We start from the raw sequence: 12,343 nt of genomic DNA, 5'->3' as shown, positions 1-12,343 counted from the left end.
TCTTTTTGACTTATGCAGTATACAGGTCCTCGATTGAAGGCAGGTTGGTAGTAATTGTTTTTTCTGCAGTCCTAATTATCCTCTGAAGTCTGTGTCTGCCCTGTTGGGTTGTGGAACCAAACCAGTTATAGACTATAATCATAAAAACAGCCTAGAATTCCGCACGCAGGATTGATCATAGGAGTTCATAGGATTGATTCTACTTCCACTACAGGTAGACTTAATGTGCATTCAGACTTATGTGCCTTCAGTTTCACTTCACACATTTTAGCAAATGCAAATCATCTGAAGAAAACTTTAGGGTTGTTGTGATGGTATTTGGAAATCCATTCCTACAACCAAAGGAATGGACAGACAAAAGGTGACTTAGCCCACAGCAGAAATGTGGGTAAGATGAGCAGTTCAGAATGTAACCTCCACAGTTTTTGAATCCTGTAAAGCAGAAAGGTGAGGAAATGTTTTTTCAAACTTGCAAAAAATCTATTAATGTAGCCTTACTGTACAGTCAAATTAGGTCCTTTGGCGATGTTTTCTGGCTGGTCTGCCTTGTTAAATTAACAGTTGTATAATTCATTTTTATTTATTTAGCACATATTTAGTACATTTCTACACTGCCCATCTTACCTGAACGATTCTGGTGATTTACAAATAAAAACATACCTTATTAAAAGCAGTTAATGCTTCAGGTTCAAAGTATCTCTGCCAAATGAAACACTGAGGAGTCTAAAATATACCAACAGATCTCAAAGGGAACAAGAGTAATACACAGAAAATATGCAAAAGAATTGAAATATTTAGAAAGGGAAATGTAGATGTAGCACTTTAAAAATCAATTTTTGATTTTATATTCTACTAATATAATCATAGTTCATAATGATCATAAAATTGTGTTCTCATTTCTGTAGGGTCATTATTATAGTACATTCTGTTAATTTGAATTATTTTTATATGCAGTACAATGAAACTTCAAAATATTTTTGTGGCATTAGCTGCACTGATTTTTGTCTTTTGAATATCTTAGCCAATACTGTATTTAATAAATATTAAAAGGTTCTATATCACAATGGCTTAATGTTATTGTGAATGAATGCCCTGAATTTAAGCAATCTGTTTGTTCTTACTTTTATCAACAGCTGGTTCCAAAATATTGGTAAAAGATCCTAGACCTGCTTTGGGAACACCAAGCCCCAAATTAAATGGTGAGTACCTTTTATTCTAAGAACTATAAATAGTCCTTGTTTAATGACCACTCATTCAGCAACTCTTCAATGGTTTGATGGTGCTGAACAAGGAGCATATAAGATGTTCTCGAAGTTTTGGCCATCCCAGAACCCCAGAATCACATGATTATGATCTGGGCATTTGGTATGCAGCTTATGCTTTTGCCAGCTATAGTGTCTCACAGTCATGTTTACTTTAGTTGCAACCTTTCCCACTGGCTTACCAAATGCAAAGTCAATGGGGAAGCTAGAAGGAAAGCTTACAGATTGTTCCAGTAAGTTGTTCATATTTACCCTAACCTGCAGCAATCCTTGCCATGCCTGTGCTGCACTAATGCAATAAATGGTCACAAGATATTGAATATTCATAAATGAATGCCAATATGTCCAATAGTGTTTAATTCCAAAGTGAATAAGTGTATTTCAGTTGTTAGTGCACCTTGATGATAAAATTGGCTTGAGAAAAGAATAGGAAATATACTGTAATTCACAAAAAGAATGACACAGTTTTGGAATAATTGCATAATTTTCCAATGTGCAAATACTGTACAGCAGTATAATCCAGCAAAATATTCATTTGGTTTCTGTTTTAACCAAAACAGAATCTGTTTTAATCTAGTGAGCTGAACAGAAATGCTTTGTATGGATTATAAACTCACTTCTCAGATGCCTTAAAAAACCTAGTACTTTTGAAAAATAATAAGCTCCACTGAAAAGAGAGGCCACACTATTTCAATGTTTTTCTTATGGTAAATCCAGAATTGGGTTGTTGTTGTTATTTTTTGGGGGGGTGGGGGATTTTATACAATAATCTCTCACTGACAAACACTCACACACACAATAAAATAAAGTGAAAATTGGGTTTTTAGAAGCTTCACATAATGGTTTATGTAAATGTAATATTTGCTTTCTTCTTACAGATCATTTGATTCTTTTTTTCAGCCTGAACTCAAATAACATTTTACTATTTTCACCCACTTATATGAACTGACTCATGGTCTTAGTATACATGTTTAGAGAGCTAAGCATTGTGGAACACAGTTTTCTATCAGGTGCATTTTTATATATTTGTAGGAGATGAGGCAAGATCTTGATGTCTGTATATTTCCATTATGCATCTGATTATAAATAAATGTCCATGTTATGATATTCATTTGTACCTCATCGATTTTCTTAGCGATAGCCTAAAAATAACCATTCCTTTCATCCTTAGTAATGAGCAAATTAATCTTTTGTGCTTGCTATTTCATCTAAAACTGTGCAATTTATAACTCTTGTCTGTCTTGTTTATACACACATTTTCAGTTTTATACTTTCTTGCACATTTTCTGTTTTGATATTTCTTTTAATCATATTTTCTTTGAAAATATATTTTCTTTTTTTTTCAATGACCATTTGCAACAATTTATATTTTATATATAAATTAAAATTTCTCATATTCCTGTCTGCACATTAACCTAGAAAATTATTCTGATCAATCTGTATTTAACTGCAAAGTTCAAATTCCTCAATATATATGAAAAGGTATTGGTAGAAAAGAATATTTGTAGTTCACGATTTGAACTGAGGATTAATAGTAGAGACTGTAACACAATGCCTGGAATCTTTAGCACTCCCTTGCATGTAATCCAAACTATTGGACCTTTGTCATAATAAAAAAGGACCGGCTGGCGAACTCACACAAAACCATCAACAATATCTTCAAATGAGTAAAATGTACTAGGGAGGAAGAAAACAACACACTACTCTTCCTGGATATCCACATCAGCAAATTTGCCAACGACAGCAAATTTATTATAAAACTACCCTCACCAACCAAGTGCTCCATTACCAAAGCAACAATCCAACCTTCTATAAGAGAAGCTATGTAAGAACATAATATAGATGAGCACACACACTGTAGCAACCTTGAACACCAGAAAAAAGAAACAGATCATCTACAAAACATCTTCCAACAAATGGCCACCCACATAACTTCATCAATAATAACCAAGTTCAGAGAGCACCAAGGACCCCACAGCTATGAGAAGTCATACCTAAAAATAAGACCTTGTGAACACATCATGTATTACTATCTAATATGAAAGCCTATATATTTAATATTTTTGACAGTACTGAAAAGTCTCCTTTCGGTTATTTTTAATAAGCTTTTCATATAAGTTGTATAATAATGGGATGTTTTTTCCCAGCAACTTTATGGAAAACTAATTAAAAAATAATCCTTGTTTAGCAATCACAGTTGGGACCAGAAACAGCTACTAAGTGAAGCAGTTGCTAAGTGGGAAATCCCATGAACATAAATGTGCTTTCCAATTCAAACAAGCATAATCAGTTAATACATTTGGCTTTTATTTTTCTCCTAATTTCTTCCCCACCCTTTCTAATATTCATTCCTAAATGGTAGTTTTTATTAGGGGAAGGTTCCATTCCTTTTGACATTAAGTTGGTATCTCTCTTCCTGTAATTTAAATCCATTGTTTCACGTTCTGTTCTCTCCAAATAGAACAGCTCTTGACCTCTTTCTTTGTGACATTTTTCCAAGTGTTTGAAAAATGCTATCATATCCCCCTTACCTTTCTTAAAGCCAAGCATTTAAAAAAATCTGTAATTCTCAAACTCATTTGTGTACGGGAAAAAAATAGTGGACAATTCTTGGCAGCTAAAGCTTAAGTCAATTTTATCCTAGGATTTTTCTACACACTCAGAAAAAACTTCAGCCCTTTTATTTATGATCTAGCCAAAGTTGAGTGACTTTTGAACCTATTATCCATATACCTAAATTACTCAGTGAAATTCTTGGAACCTTTAAGTACATAATATTGGCAAGATTATGATTCTTACTTTGTTCTAATGAGGATTTACTGTTGTTTTTGGTATTACTTATACATTTCAGTGTACAGTTGGAAATGTCAGTATCATTCAGTTTGATGAATTATGTACTTTTAAAGTCTAATGCAATGGTCTACCACTTAGCTAGCAATTTTGGTCCAAGTATTGATATTTAATAAGATTGGGTGCTAAATATAGAAATGAACAGATATAGGAACTCAACAGAAGTAATGTTCTGGGCAAGTACCTGGCATTGCTAATAATTACATGAAGTAACTATCAGTAAATTAGTGTTAATATGTTGTTTGTTCAGGTTAGTTAATCTGAATCAATCCCAAGACTAAAGCATTTTTGGGGTGATTTGAATATCGTCCCCATCATTATACCATTAGGGAATGAGGCACTTAATCAACCCTCTGTTAGTAATAACTTTATTTTTTTTAATTGATGGATTGATTTTCAATTACTTGAAATTTAGTTTAGGTTGTTAGTCATTCTGACTACACCATGGACAGAAAGATGAAACATACTGCATAATAATTGTAATAATCACAACAGAAACATCTAGGGCAACATCTGTTGAAAATGATGCTTTGAAAAGGGTGAGAATCTAAATGGAGCCCCCTTCTTCAAATTCTTAAAATAGCTGGGTCCTTTTCTAAGCTCATGAAAAGCAGTTCTCAACTGGTATGCATGGATGTGCAGTGATAGCCATTTCATTGAGGATGCCAGCAGTGAAATGCAGTATGTCTACATACCAATGCAAATTGTAGATAACTGGAGACACTTTTGAAACAAATATGTGAATCTTCCAAAGGACATGGTTTTGGTAATTTTAAAGTGCAAGAGCTATATTTGTAACAATGTATCTGTTTCTGACTTCTGCATATCAATAATCATTGTTGTCACTTCACTTCTGGTTTTCACCCAAATGGCACATCAAATATTTAAAAATGTACGAAACAGGTCAGATCAGCAATTCAGAATTATAAGAACCACTTGTAATGTGAAAATAATTCTAACTGATATGATAAATTTAGAAAGAAAAAATAATGACATCAAAAACGAACTTGCATTATTATTATTTATTCATTCACTGCATTTCACTTTCTGTTTTATCTGTGATAAAATCAGTAATTTTTCATGGATCCAGAAAAGGAGGTGGGAACATACAAATAAATAAATCCATACCAGAATGCCATGATATGGGCTTGTCACATCTTGAAATTCAAAAGTGGCTATCTGTCATTTCAAAAGCAGATATAACCTGTTATTTTATCATATTTTCAGTAATTTAAAGTAGCAGCTCCTAATCTTTTGGACTCCAGGAAGTAGTTCTGTGGAGGCTGGGTTTTCCATTGGCCGGGGGAGCATGATTTCACACATTGCCTGGATCTAACATGGGCGTGGATAGGGCTTCACTCGCTTGCATGACCAGGTTCCTGGTGGTCGGTGGATCAGTGCCAGTCCATGTCCCAGGGGTTGGAGACTCGAGATCTAAAGCTAATTAAAGGCAGTACCTAGTATTTCTATCCCCTGCATCTTTTGGTACTAGTGATATATGTAATAGATTCTATGTGAAGAGTTACTGAATTTCTCCAATAGTGAGAAATTATCTCAGTATGACTTTGCTCTTGATTTCATATTTATGCAGCAAAAATATGGCTTGAATAGGTCTTGAATCAGTAGTGAGTTCCACTAAATCTACTGAAGTCTTGTTCTCATATCCAATTTGCAATAATCTTGGACTGGTATCATATCCTTGCTATCTCAGGTCAAACATTTTGCCATCTCTTTCTCTGAGTAGATTATCTTCTGTCTCAGCTGCAGTGCAAGAGAAAACGCTGGCAATATGAATGTACAAACTATTTCAAATTTGAAACCAGTTGTTTCAACTATTCTGGAAATATTTTGAATCTGAAACAGCTACAACCTGAGCTCATATTACTTCTGAAATGAACAGAACAACTTGTTCCAGAGTCAGACAAGTGTTCCAAATGTGAAATATTTTGAACATAAAACATTTTGTATGCATCTATTGGAAATACAGCTTTGCATTTTTAATATTGGCAAGAATTCTTGTCTCATCCTGGCTCCTTGCTAATGTTTTTCCAGCATCTCAGCTGGTTAACATGGTATCTCAATATATTTATGTTCTTTTTAAACAAAAGAGAAGATTTTCTGTACCACAACTGTTCACAAAAACTGGCTTAAAATGTTGCAGTGAAAAAAAATTCAAGTAATGACAAAGATGGGGACAGTCTGGTGATGAAGATTTTTGCATTTGCCCATTGGTTAATTGGAATGAGTACCGGTTAGATTATGGAAGATGATGAGTGTTGTATGGACAATAACAATGAAGACACCCTGAAGTACTACAAGCATTGTTTTATTTTGTAGAAGGAGATGATGCCTATAGCTTCATGGAAGTCCTTTGTCTAGTTCAATAAACATGCATTCATACTTCCATTGCTACAATAACTAATTAGGAATATAGATCTTTATAACATTTCCTTAAATCATTCATAATTATATTATTTTTAATATAAACAAATTTGCTTTGAAATTTCATGAAATTTAATCTTAATCTGAGAAATAATGATGTTCTACAATTTAATATCAATAAATATAAGATTACATTTAAGAAATGTGATATGCTTTGAATTTTATGAAACATGTATTAAAATTGTCGGTGAGGTATTGCCTTATTATTCTATTACTGCCTCAGTAAAAGAGACTTTAACTAGTTATACAGAAGGATAAATAGGCTTGAACAAGGAAACATGATTTCATTACAAACTTTAATGTTCAAGTCAACATAAGCACATACTAAAATGCCAAATGAAGTAATCTCATTACGATGGAACATAAAATGAAGGATTGCTTGCTTTTCTCAGAATGTCTTTTAATTGTCCTTATTCTATAATTTTATTGGAACATGATCATGCTTTTAGTATTTTAGTATTCAAATACATGTAGGATTATTTGCATCTATTCAGATTTAAAAGTCTAAGCCCAGTTTATTGAAATGAATGAAACCTTTGCCATTGATTTATGCTTGGCATTAGATAGAGCTTAGCTCATCATTCTGCACTTCTGTTTGATGATTAGCATTCATTTATTCCAAAGGGATACTTTGATTTAGCATTAAAATGTGAGAAATGCTTATAAGAGATTAAAAGAAGCCAATAATAATTTTCTTCACTTATGAAATATTTCTATTTGACATGTCAAAAATAAACTCACACTTTAAAACTACCTTGAAGAATTTGCAGTTTAAGTACTCCAAGGATGCAACTTCATGAGCACTAATAATTCAATCCTACTTGAGTCACCTTGGAAAACAGCCTGAGCTTAAAATTCAGGTTAAGTAGATATATGAATTTAATGAACAATTCCGCTCACCACCTGAACATAAGTTGCAAAGTTGATAAGTTCATTTTAACATTGCCTGAAATTTCAAAATACAGACTCATAAATAACCAGATGTATTAGAGCAAATGAGAACATCTAAATAGGGTGAAGATCTAATAGATAGGACTTCAAGCAGAATACTGTACATGCCTTGTAAATATTAGTGTTTTACATGGGCATCTTTTGCCTGAGTGGTGCAGTGACCTAGAAGTGGAGCTTTTGCCTCCACAATCAAGAGGCTGTGAATATGATCCTAAGTAGCAGCTGATATTTCTCTCTGGGTACAATGAGAAAATATGTGCTGTGAACTCTGCATTGGTGATAGGAAGGGCATCTGGCCAATAAACCTTCAGCTCCATTTGGTTGCCCCAACTCCATTCTTATGCAAGGGATTACAGGGTCATAAAAATACCAGAAAATGGACATCTTTTGACTCTCCCATATGAGATCAATTTAAGAAAATGAAGATAGGTTGGCATAAGAAAGATGGTTATGTCACAGTTAAGGAGTCAGCCTCGTGTCTATCTTGGATCATTTTGTGTGGTCTTATTTTTTTTCTTTAAAGGTTTGTCTTTCCTACAATTGGAAATATAAAACAGGGAAGTTTTATGCCTCTTCTACTGGACAGACCATAGAAAGATCCTTCTTTCATAGATTAGAATTTATAGAATAGCTACGTGCTGTCTATATCCATGGGAAGGTATTTTCTCATCTGAGTCAGAATCATCAGGTTGGAAGAGACTTTGGTGGCCTTCTAGTCCTATCAGAACAACTCTTGATTTAAATATGTTGGCAAACTTTTTACAGAAGATTGAATTCACTGCAGTCTTAGCTGAGTAACCTGAAGTATGAATAGGTCTATCTGAACTATTGATTAGACATTGTATCTAACAGCACAGGTTCAAGCTCATAATACCTTCTTACATAAAATATCAATTAAAAAGGAATGGGTACAAACCCTTACCACTGTCAACTCATAAAACATTTCTATGCCTGTTTTAGAGTTGCCATGAATGGGAGAGAAATTTGAAGGGGCAGTGCAGCAGTTTAAAACCAAAAGAGCATTCCATTCTTATCCTGCAAAGATTGTAACTAAGCTACTAAGCAGAAACTAAGTTTCTGCCCATGAAAATCCCTAATTGGAGAATGTGACTGAAGACTCTCAGCTATGACCGTGTTTCATTGGAGAAAATGAATTATGATACACCCAGAGTGGTGGGGGGAAAACAGGGTGATAGGTGATAGTAAATTACATGTCTCAGAATCGGCTTCATACAGGTCATGCCGACACATTTGCTCCTAATAAATCTTTTGAAGTTTTTGAAGTTTGGCTCGAGGCTCATGATTTAATTAGGGCAACTACTGGATCCTGACAGCAAGCCGATCTGAGACATGTAATTTATTTAATGCTCTAAATTTATAACAGACATGGCTTCCTTTGTTTTTTCATGGCTTCTGTGAAATGCCATATATGGGATGTTTCTGTTTATAAAATAGATTATTACACTCTGTTTATAAATTCAAGAATGTTTGTGGGGATACAGAGTATAATAATATATTTTTCAAACAGAGAATGGAGCTAATCATAGCTGAATGAGAATCTGGTAAACAAATTGGTTCCTCTGGAGTAAGGAGAGGACCAGAATTGACCACAAACACTTCCTACAGTGGTTCTCCACAAGAAAGCAGTAAGACAGCAGAGTCCTGGGAGCCAAGGTAAAATCAGCTTTTCCCAAACTGCGTTTAAGAGCCTTGAAAAAGACACTTTTCATATTTCCTTTCTTAATCATTTTTGGAAATTGTATGTTAATGGCTTCTTTGGATATTGAGAAACTTTGGAAAGGAATATTTGATTACACTGGGTGAATTTCTTAACAAATCTTTCATGTAAATCTAAGGATTTTAAAACATTTTTTGTTTGAATAAAACAAAATGTCACTTAAATCATTTATTTTAGAAAGTTTATAAACAGATTAAGGGGCCAGAACTGTAATAAGCCTTCTCATGACAAATTGTTGATTATGAAGAAAATATATTAACAGGGGACGTTGAAGTTTGGACAGTGAAAGAAATGAAAACAACAAAAGTTTATAAGGAGGAGAGACCCATTTGTCTCACAATGAACAAAGATATCTGAGTTTGTAAGAATTTAAGGATATTTGGGTACAATACTAGGAAAATATTCTACAGATGGTTTGCTATTATAAATATGGATTTTAAAAAGGTTATAGAAGAGGAACATCTTACTGGACAAAACAGACAGAATCTTACAATGGATCTACAAATGAAATTTTCTGATATCTCAAGTAAAAGGGATATACAAATAGTAAATTGAAGATTGACTTGGATAACTTTCTTATCTTGGATTTACAAGAGACATATTAAAGTTGTGAAGGAGTTTCTGAAAAGAAACAAACAGTTTCTAAGAAATCAATTTTTGACACTACTTAAAAGAACTAAAAACAATAGTCTAAAAGTAAAGAGAAAGGAAGGCTAACTTGATTGATTTGATCAAAGTTAAAATATATATGTTGTATTTCTGGTAGCTCTTAATGGAAATTTTTTGACTAGGACCAAATGATCAGGCTATAAAGATTTGTTTATAGATAAGATAAGCTATGGAATGAAAAGAGGGTGGGTTCTTTTTGCTGTATTTTAAAAGTAATAAGTGATTGTGTTGAAAATAAAAAATATATAAAATTGATTTATTTGATTGAGGTTATACTATGTATGTTATTAATGGTCTTTTGCTGATTAGGAATGAATGGCAAAGCTTTATAATTTAGAGATAAGAGATGACATATGGGAAGATCTTTTGTTGAAATATCAGAGAAAGTGATAAATTACTGAAATTGTACTTGTCTTGAAGAGGGGAGGCATTTTATTTATGTTTTTTCTTTAAATTTTATTTTATTAAATAATTGGTATGGAAATGTTTAAATTATTGATGATACAAAGCTGTAACATATAGCTGCATAGCACTTACATGTGAAATTTCAGAAAAGTAACTAACAAGAAAAAAAGTATTTCCAGGATAGAATTCTACTACTCAACATTTCTCGAGTATTTTTTTTAATGTTCTAATCTCATTTTAACTAGTATTATCATAGTTCTAATGCTCTTTATTGTTTAATGTTCCTTAATATTTAGACTTTATTTTTATTTTTCAGTTCCTGATGATGTGTTTGCTCAGAATTACATATGGAAAGGATCCTACAATTATAAAGGCAAAAAGCAGCCAATGACTTTGACCATTACTCATTTCAATACATCATCAGGAAGAGTGAATGCGACCCTTACTAATAGCAATATGGAGTTGTTGCTTTCAGGTAGGAACAACAATTATAAATGTCTATATTTAATTTTCTTAACATGTTTACCAACAGCCTGATACCCATTTCATGGAAGTGATTTCATTGTAACATCACTTCACAGTTTTGGTGTTGGATATTTTCAAGACAAACTTATTCAGGTAGAATCTCACTGCTTCATGCGATTTCGTATGGAGCGATTGTGCTTTACACCCACACTGAAAGTGATAGCACACTCAACATTCAACACATTCAAATGTCTCTCCTAAAACAGTTTCACAAAATGGAAAGTGCTTGGAGCTGTCTGATGGTAGTAGCAGTTTTAATTATAGTTTAATTAAGAGTTTGTTGATATTAGTCCTACAAGTATTTTGCAATTGTTCTGTTGTGAGATGAATCATGAGATGACATACAAATCTTTAAGAATGCAACATAAATTCATCATTTTATTTCTTTTTCTCCCTTATGCATAGAAGCTAGCTGCATAGCATTAGTCCTGCAACTCTCTTTTAACACTGAACTGGAAAGTCAATAAAATATCTAGATCTGCATTAGGTTCTCACAATAGATTATGACGCATAACCTTCAATAAAGAGGCTTTTTTGATTCAGGATAATAATAACCACAACCTCCAATCAATGTCAACCACACTGACATTTTCTGTTTCATTGGAGCTCTTATTACTTATGAAATTTAGATTTGCAGAAATTCTTATGTTGAAAGGTGTTATTGAAGGGTGACTATTTCTGAATTGACATGTTTAGAATTGCACTGCCAAATATGCTAATCACAGGATTATATCTTCTATTCCAAACAGTAGTACCATTTAATGGCTATTGAACAAATAGACATATGAACCCACACTTGACTACTTGGAGAAGATTGAGATGAACAATTACTTCAAATATTTTATTCTTATGTAAAACAGAAAGCACAGTTTGGTATATTTGAGTATTTAATGGTCTGTAATTTCCTGCATCAAACTACATTTTAGAGGACATTAGAGATAATGATTCTGTGAAAAACATTAAACAAAGTAAAACCAAAACAGGTTGTCAAAGATTTGGAATAGTTGTTTGTGAATGGATATTCTCATGTATGCATGGATAATCCATACACATAATATCTGGACAAATAAGTATATAGGAAAACTCTAGGGCAGGGGTGTCAAACTCAAGGCCTGAGGGCCAAATCTGGCCCATGGAATGCTTAAATCTGGCCCATGGGGTCAGCTTGCAAATAGCAAATGACCATCTTGCGGTGTGCTAGGAAAAATGGATGCAACGACCCCCTGTACCCCATTTTTGACCTGGGTGGCCTCCTTCAGCACCCTGACCTGGGTGGCCTCCTTCAGGACCCTGTCAGCCAAAATAGGAGCAGGGATCTGTGTAACCAACCCCACATGTCTCATTTTGACTGCCAAGGTGCTGCAGGAGACTGTCTAAGCTGAAAACAGGGCACACCCCATTTTGGCTGATAGGGTGCTGCAGGAGGTGTCCATCCCATCTTTCTCTCCCTGCTCCTCCTTCCCCGCAGCCTGCCTGCAGAGGAGAACTCCAATGCTGATCT

At 33.8% G+C, this 12,343-nt stretch overlaps 1 protein-coding gene across 1 annotated transcript in view; it reads left to right on the top strand.

Moving 5' to 3' along the window:
• CSMD3 (CUB and Sushi multiple domains 3) overlaps positions 1–12,343 on the top strand; it is a 646,074-nt gene that overhangs the window by 608,387 nt on the left and 25,344 nt on the right. The window contains exons 65-66 of the mRNA XM_087931634.1: positions 1,134–1,199; positions 10,634–10,792. Of these exons, the coding sequence (XP_087787760.1) occupies positions 1,134–1,199; positions 10,634–10,792 (225 nt within the window). The remainder of the gene's footprint in view (positions 1–1,133; positions 1,200–10,633; positions 10,793–12,343) is intronic.

Source organism: Pseudonaja textilis, chromosome 3 (assembly GCF_049901715.1).
Source record: "Pseudonaja textilis isolate UNSWEBS1 chromosome 3, rPseTex1.2, whole genome shotgun sequence".
NCBI classification, from domain to species: domain Eukaryota; kingdom Metazoa; phylum Chordata; class Lepidosauria; order Squamata; family Elapidae; genus Pseudonaja; species Pseudonaja textilis.
This window is presented reverse-complemented; position numbering and strand designations above follow the sequence as displayed.